Source organism: Dasypus novemcinctus, chromosome 5, assembly GCF_030445035.2.
Source record: "Dasypus novemcinctus isolate mDasNov1 chromosome 5, mDasNov1.1.hap2, whole genome shotgun sequence".
NCBI lineage: Eukaryota > Metazoa > Chordata > Mammalia > Cingulata > Dasypodidae > Dasypus > Dasypus novemcinctus.
Genome location: NC_080677.1, coordinates 130,279,496 through 130,293,776, shown reverse-complemented (window position 1 = coordinate 130,293,776; position 14,281 = coordinate 130,279,496). Strand labels below are relative to the sequence as shown.

The 14,281-nt window shown below is 46.0% G+C and overlaps 1 protein-coding gene across 1 annotated transcript in view; it reads right to left on the bottom strand.

The window, feature by feature from the left end:
* Nucleotides 1–6,363: 6,363 nt before the first annotated feature.
* Nucleotides 6,364–14,281, bottom strand: part of LOC101423087 (zinc finger protein 282) — a 31,827-nt gene continuing 23,909 nt past the window's right edge. Inside the window, exon 8 of the mRNA XM_004484249.5 lies at nucleotides 6,364–12,512. Within this exon, the coding sequence (XP_004484306.1) occupies nucleotides 11,740–12,512 (773 nt within the window). The 3' untranslated portion in view covers nucleotides 6,364–11,739. The remainder of the gene's footprint in view (nucleotides 12,513–14,281) is intronic.

The window sequence follows — 14,281 nt, the reverse complement described above, 5'->3', positions numbered from 1 at the left end:
CAAACCAAATCACAAGTGAAGAGTTTGAAACAATCATTGAAAACCTCCCAAATATGAAAAGTTTGAGACCAATGGCTGCACAGGTGAAGTCTACCAATCATTCAAAGATGAACTAAAACCAATCTTGATCCTCTTCCAAAAAATTGAACATGAAAGAATACTGCCAAATTCATTCTATAAAGGCAACATTACCCTAATACCAAAACCAGATAAAGATACTATGAAAAAAGAAAATTATAAACCAATGTCTCTAATGAATATAGATGCAAAAATCCTCAAGAAAATACTTGCAAACAGAATCCAAAAGCACATTAAAAGAATTATACACTGGAAAGCAGATGTGGCTCAGGCGACTGGGCTCCCACCTACCACATGGAAGGGCACTAGTTTGGATCCCAGTGCCTCCTAAAGAAGACAGCCAACTGGCATGATGGTCAGACATGGCAAGCTGACACAAAAAGAGACACAAGAAGAAAAAAGCATGGTGAGAGACACAACAAAGCAGGGAGCAGAGATTCCTTGTGCCTCCTAAAGAAGCAAGGAAGACAAACAGACACAGCAAGTGAAAAACAAGGGGATGGAGAGAAATAAATAAATAAAATAAATCTTTAAAAAAAATTATACAGCACAGTTAAGTGGGTTTTATCTCAGGTATGCAAGGGTGGTTCAACACAAGAAAATCAATTACTGTAATAAACCACATTAATAAATTGAAGAAGAAAAATCACATGAGCCTCTCTATTGATGCAGAAAAGGCATTTGACAAAATAGACACCTTTCTTGTTTTTTTAAAGATTTCTTTTTTATTTCTCTCCCTTTCCCTGCTGACACCCCTGCCCCAGTTGTCTGCTCTCTGAGTCCATTCACTGTGTGTTCTTCTGTATCTGCTTGTATTCTTGTCTGGAATCTGTGTCTCTTTTTGTTGTGCCATCTTGCTGCATTAGCTCTCCATGTGTGTGGCACCACTCCTGGGCAGGCTGCATTTGTTTCGCACTGGGTGGCTCTCCTTACAGGGCGCACTCTTCGCACGTGGGGCTCCCCTACACGGGGGACACCCCTGTGTGGCACGGCACTCCTTGCATGCATCAGGACTGCACTGGGCCAGCTCATCACATGGGTCAGGAGACCCTGGGTTTGACCCCTGGACCTCCCATGTGGTAGGCAGATGCTCTATCCGTTGAGCCAAATCTGCTTCCCAACACCCCTTCTTGGTAAAAACACTCCAAAAGATAGGAATAGAAGGAAACTTTCTCAATATGGGCAAGTGCATATATGAAAAACCTACAGGGAGACGGATTTGGCTCAACAGATAGGATGTCTGCCTACCACATGGGAGTCCAAGGTTCAAACCCAGGGCCTCCTGACCCATGTGATGAGCTGGCCCATGTGCAGTGCTGATGCGCACAAGGAGTGCCCTGCCACACAGGGGTGTTCCCCGCATAGGGGAGCCCCACGCACAAGGAGTGTGCCCTGTAAGGAGAGTTGCCCAGTGTGAAGCAAGTGCAGCCTGCCCAGGTCTGGAGCCACACACACAGAGAGCTGAAGCAGCAAGATGATGCAACAACAACAACAACAACAACAAAAAAGAGACACAGATTCCTGGTGCTGCTGACAAGAATACAAGCAGGTATAGAAGAACACACAGCAAATGGATACAGAGAGCGGACAACTGGGGGGGGGGGGGTGGACAGGGAAGGGAAGAGAAATAAATAAAAAATAAATCTTAAAAAAAAAGGAAAAAGAAAAACGTATAGCTAGCATTGTACTCAATGGTGAAAGACTGAATACTTTCCTGCTGAGATCAGGAACAAGACAAGGATATCCGCTGTCACTATCATTATTCAATATTGTGCTAGAAGTTGTAGCTAGAGCAATTAGGCTAGACAAAAAAATAAAAGGCACTCAAATAGGAAAGGAAGAAATAAAATTTTCACTATTCACTGATGACATGATTCTATATCTAGAAAATTCTGAAAAATCACAACAAAGGTACTAGAATTAATCAACAAGTTCAGCAAAGTGGTGGGATACAAGGCTAATATGCAAAAATCAATAGCATTTCTATACAGTACTGAACTGCAATTTGAGGAGGAAATCAGAAAAATAATTCCATTTATAATAGTGACTAAAACAATCAGATATTTAGGAATGAACTTAACCAAGGACATAAAGGACTTGTTTTCAGAAAACTACACACCGTTGCTAAAAGAAACCAAAGTAGACCCAAGTAAACAGAAAGACATTCCATGTTCATGGATTGGAAGACTAAATATTGTTAAGATGTCAATTCTACCCAAACTGATTTACAAATTCAATGCAATCCCAATAAAAATCCCAACAGCCTTTTTTGCACAAATTTAAAAGCCAATAATCAAATTTATTTGGAAGGGTAAGGGGCTCTGAATAGCCAAAAATACCTTTAAAAAGAAGAATGAAGTTGGAGGACTCTTACTTCCTGACTTTAAAGCATATTACTTAGCTACAGTGGTAAAAACAATCAATCAAACAAACAAAAAACAGCATGGTACTGGCATAAGGACAGGCAGGCTGAACAACGGAACTGAATCAAGAACTCATAAATTGACCCTCACATCTACAGTCAAGTGATTTTTGATAAGGCTGTTAAGGCCACCCAGCTTGTCCAGAACAGTCTATTCAACAAACAGTGCTGGGAGAACTGGATATCCATATCCAAAAGAAAGAAAGAAGATCCCTATCTCACACCTTGTCCCCGTCTCCTTCCCGCCCAGTATTGGCAGCCGGCACTGCCCCTCCTTCTCCCCTTCTCCGTCTTCCGCCTAGCCGTTATCTAGACAGCCCACACTTTCCCCTTCCCCTCCCTTGCTCCTAACCTCTTAGCCAGCTTACTGTCCAGTAACTGCCTACTGTCCAGTAACCGCCTACTGTCCAGTAACCGCCTACGCAAGCAACAGCACCCGCCGGGACCAATCAAGTCCCTTTCCGTATCCCTAGACCCTATAAAACCATGTCCCCTTCAACAATAAAGTAGACTTGTGCCTAGACCTTGTCTCCGTGGTGTTCTTGCTTGCACCGCGCGGCCCCTGTGCCTGACCGGAGAGAGCGAGGGCCCAACGGCTTCGTGCCAAACCCCCTCCTCTCCTTCGACCGCGAGGCAGCCCCCGTCCGGAGAGCCCGCCCGGCCAACCGCCGACCCTCCCGGAGGCCCGCCGCTGCCCGCAACACCTTATACCAAAATTAACTCAAAATGGATCAAGGACTTAAATATAAAAAGAACAGCCATAAAACTCCTAGAAGAAAATGTAGGAAAACATCTTCAAGATTTTGTAGTAGGCAGTAGTTCCTTAAACCTTATGCCCAAAGCATGAGAAATGAAAGAAAATAGTTAAACGGGACCTTCTCAATCCCCCAGCTGATTTATTCCCTAGTTCTCTCCTACAAACTAGGCTGTATACAGTTTAGCCTGTATCTCTATCTCTCCCCATGATCTCCACTGTGTTTGAGGGGGCCCTTAGGCTTGACTTTTCCCAATCTCTGTTGTAAATGAAGTCAGTTCTTTTGAGAAGAGATTAGAAGCTATTAATTTTTTTAAAAAAGATTTATTTTCTTTATTTGTTTCTCCCCCATCATTGTTTGTGCTTGCTGTCTGTTCTCTGTGTCCACTTGTTGTGCACTTTCTGTGTCTGCTCATCTTATCTTTAGAAGGCACTGGGAACTCCCATGTGGGAGAGAGACACTTCTGCTCCCCACCTTGTTGTGTCTCTCATTATGTTTACTCTTTTGCTTCCTTGTTGTGTTGGCTTGCTGGACTAGCCCTCTGTCTTGCTCATCTTCTCTAGGAGGCACTGGGAACTGAAACTGGGACCTCCCATTTGGTAAGCAGGTGCCCAAATGCTTGAGCCACATCCACTTCCCAGGAGCTATTAATTTTAAGGCCTGCTTCTCACCCTAGACAAAATCTCTGAGCTGGAATCTAGAACTTGGGGTGGGCTACAATGGCAATCTTCTCACTGGATGACTCCCTGCTCTAGGAGCTTAGTACTCAGTGGAGGCAGAGGAAGCAGCCAGAAGTGCTCTCAGTTTGTCAGGGTAAGGATGACGGAGGTCCTGGTCTTTTCAGCACACTGCACCAAGATAGGGCCTCCATTCCATATGTGAGGACTGGGCAGCTGAAGGAAGCCCCCACCTTTCAACCACACTCACCTAGGACTCAGCCTTAGCAACAGGCAGCTGGCGGCTGAATGAAAAATGCTGACCTCTTGCTCCTTTCGGGAAGAAAGCCCTCCAAATGGAAGCTGGAGGGGAGGGGGCACAGGGGTAGATGGAGCCCTGTGTTCTTGGCTGCAGCAGTCTGGAATGGAATCTCTACCTCGCTGAGCTGGGAGAGGAGGAGGAGGGAGCTGTCTTGGTTCAAATACCACAGACTCTTGCCTTTCTAAATGAGTTTTCATAGATTTTCTTGAATAGATGTTTTTTCATTTGCTGTTTATCTTTAGAACAATTTTCAGAGGCTTTAAATGGTAGTATATATGAACTTCAATAGGGAGTGCGTCAGCAGGTCAAGTTGTCATGTCAACATCAATCTCCCCCAGACATATTTTACCCAAAAAAGTTCATAGACCGTGACTTTATTCCACTTAGTTTTTCATGTATCTGTTCTGTTCCTCTTAGTAATTCCCAGATGGCAAGGGTCATGTCTTGTGTTCCTTCCCTCATGTAAATAATCCACTGGATAGCTGGCCCTTCTGGACTTCCAAGTCAGTGGGAACCCTAGAGTGAACACAGCTTGACCCAAGCTGTCCCCCACTGCTAGCTACATGTCTGTGGTGGGCAGCTATTAACTTCATCAGCCTAGCACTTATCCCTACTTCTGTCATATCCCCTTCCTTTCTTTAAGAAACTGCTTCTCCCGAGTTCTAACCATGTGATTTGAATGGGTGCTACCATCTTCTTTTGTGACAATCCTAGCCTGGTCACAGTGACAGTGTGAAGGGTGGGTACCTGACTCCTACCAGCCCAATTATAATAATCTAGCCTCCTGGATTGATCCAGGCATGGACACATGACCCAAGTTGGACAAATCAAAACTCTTCCCTGGGATTCTTCTCGCTGGAGCTGAAGGAGAATTTCCTCTCTGGTGATGCTATAAAGGATTTGAGTCAAAGAACAGTCTTGTCCCCTATTTTTTTTTTTTTTTTTTTTGGAAAATGTTGGGTTGAAAGAATGATCCCAACACATAGAAAGGAGCAGATGAAACACACCTTGTTGTCTCTGTCAAGGACTGGTTGTTCAGCTGTTCCTTTGAGTCTGCCAATGATCCCAGGTTCTTCCTAGAAAGTTCCCATTTTCTCTTGGCTGGACAGTCAATTTCTGCTGATTGCAACCAAAAGCATGTTGATTAATAAAAGTATTATACATCTGTGAGTACCGAAACTGAATTTAAGGGTCAGAGGGCAAGGACAGCCTTTTATCCTGTATTTATCTCTCTCAGATGCACAGTTTCTTAGATTGTGAGATACTTCTAAAAACCCTGTGGGAAACCAAAGGAGGTTACCATAATAAAGTGGTGGGGCAGTCTTCATAGGTGGAACCAGGAGGTGGAAACAGAACTGGGTCTAGAGAGACCAGGACTTGAACGGGACTTTTCTAACCCAGGATGCCTTCTGAGTGAAGACCTGAAGGTGAGAATTGTTCAGGGTATGGTTTGGAAATGGTCAAAAGACAGGTTTTAAGCTGCGCATGGAAAAGGCAATTTTCGGCAGCTCCAGTGGGAGCTTGCACAGAAAGACTGAATTTCTGTGTTGTCATCATAGATGCAGTGTGGGGAAAGAAAAGTTACTTTAAAGGATGAGGGCAATCAATAGGGACCAAGGGAAATAAAAAGGCTCACACATTTGATGGAAAATTCTGCATCCATAAAAAGAAGTAAGTTTTAAATGTATTGATCAGAATGATCTCCTGGATATTTAGTTTTTATTGTTGTTGTTGTTGTTTTTTGTTTTGTTTTTTTAAGCAAAATGAAGAGCAAAGTGTATAGTATAATACCATTTCTGGGGAAAAAGTGGGGGGGATTAGAATATATACTTTTTTGGTATATTCTTAGAAGTATAGATGAAAATAGATAACTTAGATGCTTCCAAAGAAAAGAACTTGATGTCTTTTCCTTGTATTTTTTACTGTATGTTCTAGTGAACATTTTGAATTTTTAATATATTAATGTAAAACATATTCAAAACTTCACTGATTAATTGATTGATGGCAAAATGGTAGTAGGATTCCTCTTGGGGAAAGAATAGTGTTTTGTTTAACAAAAGGGTTTATGGTTCATTTTAGTCATAAAGAAGAGTAAGCAAAGATAAAACCAAATTGCTCTGATGGCATAAATTGTGAATCTGAAATAAAGTTTTAATTACAAAATAAATTAGGATTTTGTAATTTATATAAGTATCCTGGGAGAGAGCATGTGAGGAGTCCCAGAATGGGAGATGAGACTAAATAGTTAAGAGAGTGAAGTTCTAAGATTGAGAAGAGAAGATGGCCAATTCTGAGAAACTACTGATGGTGAGAATGGGTCTGTAGCAGTTTGGTATTATTTATGCATTCTAAAACTAGATATTGGATTATGGTTGTAAACTGGTTTGTTCATCTGGGCATATTTGATTATATTGGATTCAGAGGTTTCACTTTTACTTGATTAAATAATGATTGAGGCTTTGATTGGGCTGCTGTCACCAGGGCATTGAGTCCCCACCCATCAAGGGGGAAGGGACTCACAGAGAAACCCCACCACAGAGAAGGAGTTTGGAGTTTTGATCCTGGAGCCTGGGAAGTAAACACCTAGAGAAGCAGATACATGAGGAAGGAGAGAAGGCTCATCTGGACAGAGCAGAGGCTCCGGGAAGAGAGATGAGGGGTTTGTCTGATAGTCCATAGCTGACTTTGTGGAGAAAGCAAAGGCGCTGAACCCAGAGAAAAAGGAGCCCCAATGAGAGGAACCCAGGGAGCCTGAACCCTTAAAGTGCAGCCATCTTACTTCAACATGTGGCAACAGACTTTGGTGAGGGAAGTAACTTATGCTTTATGGCCTGGTAACTGTGGGCTTCTACCCCAAATAAATACCCTTTATAAAAGCCAACATATTTCTGGTATTTTGCGTCAGCACCTCTTTAAGAATAGGAATGGCTAATTTCTTAGTTCTAATTTTAGATTGTTTTCTGTGCTAGGCTGAGATGAGACCCTTTCTGTAACCTCTGAAATATAAAATCACTACACATAAGCATCTTATCTGGGGAAATCACACAAACAACCAACCAAAAAGACACTGTGTTCTATGTCTGGGTTAATGTAGAGCTGGTTAATGTAGTGACCACCAACATGAACCTAGATATAAGTGCATTTGAAAACCCATAAAGCAGGAAATAGAAGCATGAGTTTATAATGGAGAACGACCCTCCCCCACCTCCAAATCCTTGAGGTATGGGGTGGTAGCTGCTGGTTTTTGTATGATATGTAGGATGGACACACAAGCCACTTTAAGAATAAAGGATATTGACCACATAGGGGTCCCATCCATAGGGATGGAAGATGTGGGGACACCCAGGAACTAATGCTGATTTATATAATACTGGATAAGGGATCTCCCTTGAACCTTGAAAAGGAGATAAACCAAAGGGAGTTTTCTTTTATAACAGGAGATAGCAAATTTATAGAAATGATTATGCTGAGGGATGATATGGGTTTAAATGATCTAAAGAGGCTTGAAGAGTTTCTTTTAAGCCATATTCCAAGTATCTCACCAGAGTGATTCTTATGGAAGGAAGTGTATGGGAACCTCTCAGGGGTAGAGTTTGTGTGATTTTGATGTACACCCAGAGTCCCTCCTCTGAAAAATTGGTTTAGAGAGATCCTTCTTAATGGCTCCTCAAGGAGTCACTGGGGATGGAACGCCAGCCATGGCCTTCCCCAAACTGCCCGTAATGCTCCAGTAAACATAGGCACCAGGTATGTAGGATTCTCCATTATATGTTTTTATATAAATAACTGTAAATAGGCTACAGATTGGACCGGAACCAAAAAACACTGGCCCAGGTGGGTTAATCTTGGGCCTAGTGTGAGGTTCCTATTCCCCTTACTCAACACTGAAATCCCAGAAGCCAGATCTCAGACAACCAGTAATGGCGCCCGATTCCTTGATCATATAACTGTTTACCTGAGATTTTTCATTTTCTGTGGTAGTTAGCTTAAATCTGCCTTTTCAGGCCTTCCATTTTCATCCCCTCTGACCTAGAGCCATGCACTCTGCTTCTAAGGGAGCTGTTGGGTGGCCAGTGGCACAGTGGATCTCAGGCTCAATGGCAGCCTATGTCTACAGAACAGTCTTGGTATTCAAAGTCTTCCATGATCCAGCCATGACTCACCTTCTAACTACATCACCTTCAACTTCTTCACACACTTGGCTCTGACTGGGCCAGTTACCTGCCTCCATCTTGTTTTACCCTCCTCCCACACTGCTTCCCCTTTCCTTTCCATCTGCCTCATCCAGTTCTTAAGAGAATCATGAGTTCCTGCTCCTCACATTATTTCCTTGGCGAGCAAAACACGCTTCCTTGTATTGCCAGTTTCTTCATGTGGGCCTGTCTCCCCAATTCCAATCACTTGTACTCCCTATAGTGTCCATCCTGACTAGACATGTTAAACACCAACAAAGTAACTTACTGAGCAAAGCAGCCTCTTTAAATCAGTATTTCCCAACCAGGCCCAGTCTGAGATCATCCTAGGGAGTCTTAAGAGCAATCAAGTGTGTATCTCTCAAGCCCCCACACTTACGCACCTGTATGCTTTTTAGTGCAGGTTTTCTTCTCTCAGGATCCTAGAGGACAAGAACTGGGTCTTAAACTTCTTTGTTCCCTAACAGAAGATGCTCACTAAATGGTGAAAAATGATTCTCAATCTTATCCCCCTAACTTCCTGTTTCGACATAAACTGGCAAAATGTAAGGAAGAGACTGAGGCCATGAGAATGAAGGCCGCTGAAGGTGACGAGCCACTTCAGGTTCTCCTCCAGCTCTCTGGGCTCTTTAGAGTAGCAATCTTTGTAGAACCTTACTTATAACAGGCAACCTGGTGACCGTGCAGAGAAAATGAAATGCTACAGTCTAGAGACAGAAAGCCCAGAAAAAGTATACTCTGAGATGAGGAAGCAAATCAAATGTCTGGGAGATAGATTGTAGTTCCAGAAGAGCCTATAAGAAGCTGTTAGCAGGGAGTTAGATAACTGAGTTTTACTCTTCACTGTGTCTTCTTTCACTATTGAGATTTTTACCACATGCATGTATTAATTTTTCAGTTAAAATAGCTATCTTTAAACCACATTACTTCAGGAGAATAAAAATCCATCCCAAAAACAGAACTCATGTAAGTGGATGCCAAAGTCTATGCTCAGAATCTTTACTGCCTAGGAGCTGGCAGAGGCCAAATTCTAAATTACACTTCTGGTGGCAAAGCTCAATATAGGACATTGCTGGGGCCTGTGCTGGAGGTTGGGGCAACTCATGTTGTAGCTGAGGGGTATTGAGAGCAGTGGAATCCATAAGGCCAGGACCCCGAAACCAAGGGCTTAGTCTTGGCTCTCCACTAAATCAGTCACGAAACTTCTTTGGAAATTGGCTCCTTGGTGATGAAGTGATTAGAGTAGATCTATGTTCTCAAACTTTTAAAACCCATGTCTCAAGAGTGATTTCATATTTCCAATAACCAATGAGATTTGGTCATATTTTCCACAATTTAGATTAAGAAAATGGTTTTCTACATATGCTTTATAAAAGTAACCATATGTAGTAATTCACTGAACTAGTGGCCTCTCTGCCCTAACAAAACTCAATTGAACCTGTCTATGCTGAATTTCTCATCTTAAGTACTTTTATTAAGATTTGCCTCCTTGGAAAAGCAGAATGACCCCTCCCCCATTTCCCCATGTCCAAATCCCAAGTAACTAGATTCCACTTCATTGAGGATTTATTGTGGGATGGCAATTTGGAAAACCTTCTGGTTTTGTGAACAAGCAGTCTGCAATCTGGATACTTTTTATTTAACTTCAAGAATTCCCTTGGCATGGCAAAAAAGGGTCTGAGGAAAGCAGAGCAGCACAGACGAGGGAAAGGGCAGAAGCAGTGTTCACAAAAGTGGTGCCAAGGGCTGGCTGCCCACTGTGCTCCCTGGCTGGGAGAAAAGTGGAGGTCGAGGGGAAGGAGCAAGAAGTCATTCTTGACACAAACAAGGGTTCTGGGGTAAACCACCTGACCCCAGCACCTGGCCATGCAAGACGCAGAAATAGAGACTGTGGCCCCTCAGGACAAGTGCCTGGAGCCATGGAACAGATGCACCAACTTGAAAGGGAGTCCTTTGGGCACTTTCCAAAGCGCCTACAGGGTCTGGAGCAGATAAGGGTCTGTGTCCATGTCCATGAGCATGGTCAACTAACAGATAGCACCAATTGAGAGGCTCAGGGCAGGAGAGAGACTGAGGCACTCAGACTCCCTAGCACCCACTTGCCTGGCTCTCCTGGGAAGAGACTCACTTTCTTGATGGCTGCTCTCTGCAGCAAAAGCCTCTCCCTTACCCTTCTGTGCCCTGGAGAAACCAGAATAAACCTTCAGGATGAGGTCTGACCGAAGGCACCAGCTGCCTCTGGAGGGCCAGGTCACTATTGTGCAGAGAAGGGATGCTGCTGGACCAGATTGAGGGACTGGAAGTTGGAAGGACAGATTGGGGCACGGGGTGGGCTACTGCCCAGGAACTCTGGTAGGAAGGGGCTTTCTGAAGCACAACCTGGGGCATTTTGTAGCCAATCTGTTTCCTATTCCCTACAACCACACAGATTGGCTCCCTGTTGTTTCTGACTTTCTGTTGGTGGGGGAGGAGGGAAGGAAAAGAGAGACCAGGAGGCCAGGCAAGAGAGATCTCTCACGCAGAGGTAGGGCAGCGTGGTGTGGTGGCAGACACTGCACCGGGGATCAGGAGACCGGGGGTTCTGGTCCCAGCTCTGCCACTCTCTTGTTGTGTGGTCTTGGGTAAACCTTTTCAACATCTCACTTTCCTCAGTTACCAAGTCAGGAAAACCTTCCTTCACCTATCTCAGAGGGACAGGCTAAGGGTGAAAATAGATAATGGTTAGAAAACACTTTTTAAAAAAGTATAAAGCGCTTTTCACACGAGGCAGTGTTGTCATCATAAAGTTGTTATCCCTTAGCACATCTCTCATCTCACCTTTATACTCTGCTTCTTTATTCTAGGACATCTCTTAACCGTAGGACCTTATTTTTTCATCTCTTAGAAGGGGCCCAAGATCCCTGGCTGCTTCCCCTGATCAGGATCTATGACCCCCGAGGTCAAATGGGCGGCCAACTGAGCACTTCCTGGCCTCTTTCATCCCGATGGCCTGAGGGGTGCCAAAGACTCCTGCCTCCCAACTGCTCCTTCTGGCACCTTCCCTGGGGGAAGCCTCACAGCCGACCATTTGGTCCACCCTACGAGATGATCTGGACTGTCCATTCAGGCCAGACAGGTCTAGGGTACCCCTGTCCCACCTTTGGGGTACCCTGTTTGGAGTGCAATTTCTGTTCCCTATATCCAGTAGGTGGTGGGTAGAGGGAGGGAAGGGCGCCAAGAAAGATGGGGCAGGATCTTCAGTCCTCGGGAGCCCCCAGGCCCCCCACTCGCCCCCTGCTCCAGTCACCGGGCCCCTCCCCCCCCTCCCCCAGCCCTAGTCTCGCTCAGGTGGCGCCTGGAGGGGCCGCGGCGCGCCAAGCCCGAGACCACCGCTGTGCACGCGCAGGTGGTCCTTGAGCGACTCCTTGTAGCGGAAGCTCTTGCCGCACTCGCCGCACTGGTAGGGCCGCTCGCCCGTGTGGATGCGCTGGTGCTTGAGCAGGTTCTGCTTGCGGATGAAGCTCTTGCCGCAGAGCGCGCACTGGAAGGGCCGCTCGCCCGTGTGCAGCCGCTGGTGGTTCTGCAGGTGCTCCTTGCGGCTGTACGTCTTCTCGCACTCCGAGCACTTGTAGGGCCGCTCGCCGCGGTGCGTCATCTGGTGGCGGATGAGGCCCGAGTGGCAGTTGAAGCTCTTCTCACACTCGGCGCACTCGTAGGGCCGCTCCTTGGTGTGGCTGCGGTGGTGGATGATGAGGCTCTTGCGCACGCCGAAGCTCTTGCCGCACTCCGGACAGGCGTAGGGCTTGCTGCGACCCCCGTGCAGCAGGAGGCTCCGCCGCAGCCCGCCCGGGCAGCAGCTGCCGCACCCGCCGCCCGCGCCCCCGCCCGCGCCGCCGCCCTCCCCCGCTGCCGGGGCGCTGTTCTGGGCCTCGCAGGCGCCGCGCTCCCCGGGGAGCGTGGGAAAGCTGTCTTCCAGCATTCCACCCGCCCCGCGGCTCGGGGGGCCGCCTGGGTTCTCGGCCACCGGAAGCGGGGGCAGGCTCTGCTGATGGGGCTGGGGCTGCGGAGGGGCTTGGGGCGGGTTCTTCACCATCAGCATGTTGTCACCTGGGGAGGGAGACAAGGAGAAGTGAGCGGCTGACAGTGACCCCACGCTGTCCCTGGGGGGAAATCCAGATCTTGGAGTAATTTTCACTATGGAGTTTTGCTAGGTCCACACTATCTGGGCCTCAAGTTTCTCTAAAAACATAACAAAAATGAGGGGGTTGAACAAGCTGATCTCTCATGTTCCTTATGGCTCTAGGGCTCCCTGGCCCTCCGACCTGCCCAAAGCCACCCTGTCGGAGAGCACCAGAAATATATCAAGGAGGTGACATACAGGAATGAAAAGAAACACCTCTAGAATTCTGAGGCTCAAGGGATAGGGAGCTGGGAAGGGTCTGGTTATACAAAAGTTACCTGGGAAGGCAGAATGGCTCCCTAGCCCAAAGCAGAAATAAGGAAGCTTAACAGGTAATGCTAATTTATCTAACGGGAATCTCTCAACTAGAGGGAAGGAATTTCCCAGAGGCTACCCATCATTAGAAGCCCATCTGCAGTCCTGTTTCCACTCAGACAGAGAGCAGCCTCTCTGGGCTGCTGCGTGGAAGTCGCTGACCAGCCCGCCTGGCCCCTGAAACGGTTGTTCTTGCCCCTGCAGCACTGCCTTTTTGTTGCACTCTAGAGTCTCCAGCGATGAGTCCACAGTTCTCCACTACCTTGGCAGTGAGTTGGGGAACAAAATCCCAGCTCTGAGAATCAGAACAGTGATCTTAGGCTCAGAATTCGGGCTTCTGACCACAGAGCTACTCAGTTTGCCGACTACACCGAGGAGTCTTTTTATTCCTTCAACCATCTTTCTGGGCTTTCCTTTACCCGCCATCACCTCTGCTAGGCCATACAACCTCCAGTTCATGTTCCCTTCTCTCTGGAGGAGCCCCCTCTTCCACTGAGAGGCAGCCTGTGGAAGGACTGTGAAGAAGATGACACTGGAGCTCTGTTCCCTCACCTCTCGCTGGTGCCCCTTCCTCTCATCTGTGCTCCCAAAGAGAAAACAACTTGATGTTAATTGTGTGGGTCATTATATCCAAACCTAAATAGTTTGGTATTTTGCAAAGCCTTTCAAGTTCTTCACAGACTTTCTGAGCTCCACTCCCTCAACCGCATAGGTTCCCTGGAAAAGGCTCCTTCTAGTCCATGCGCTCCTAGCTGACTTGGGAAAAGTGGAAGGTAGCACTGAGGACAACAGTTCAGGCAGAATTTCTTGGCACAATATTTGATGAACTAGTACCTCTGCCTTCAAGGCCAGAGCTGGAAATGGCAGCCTGGAGACTGGAGAAGTGGAGTCAGCTGACGTTACTTCTTCCTCTCCCCTCAGTCATTTCTCTGGCTTTCCCCCACCTCATCTCACCATACTGACAGGTTAGAAAGAGGATGACTTTAAATTCTCCATTAAATAAGGGAATGCCTCTCCCATTCCTTGCCAATTCCCCTAACCACCACACCTGAACTGAGTGTCTCACAGAGAGTGTAATCTGTTTCCCTGAGTTTGAAATAGCCTTTTATATTCAGAAACATGGGTATTATATTCTTATATTCATGGATATTATATTCTTATATTCTTATATTCTCAGGAGTATGGACAAAGAATACATGTTTAGCTATCCCTTAAATACTCTGATCAACGAAAAAATACTAGGCCAGCCATCTTGAGGGCAAAGGGATGGTATTGAGTCTAGCAAAAAATATTAGGCTGATTCCAAGAGTGTTAAATAACCCATGAACATACACCTTAAGGTCACAGGTCAATAAGTGGCACTTCAAAAAAGACACAAGAG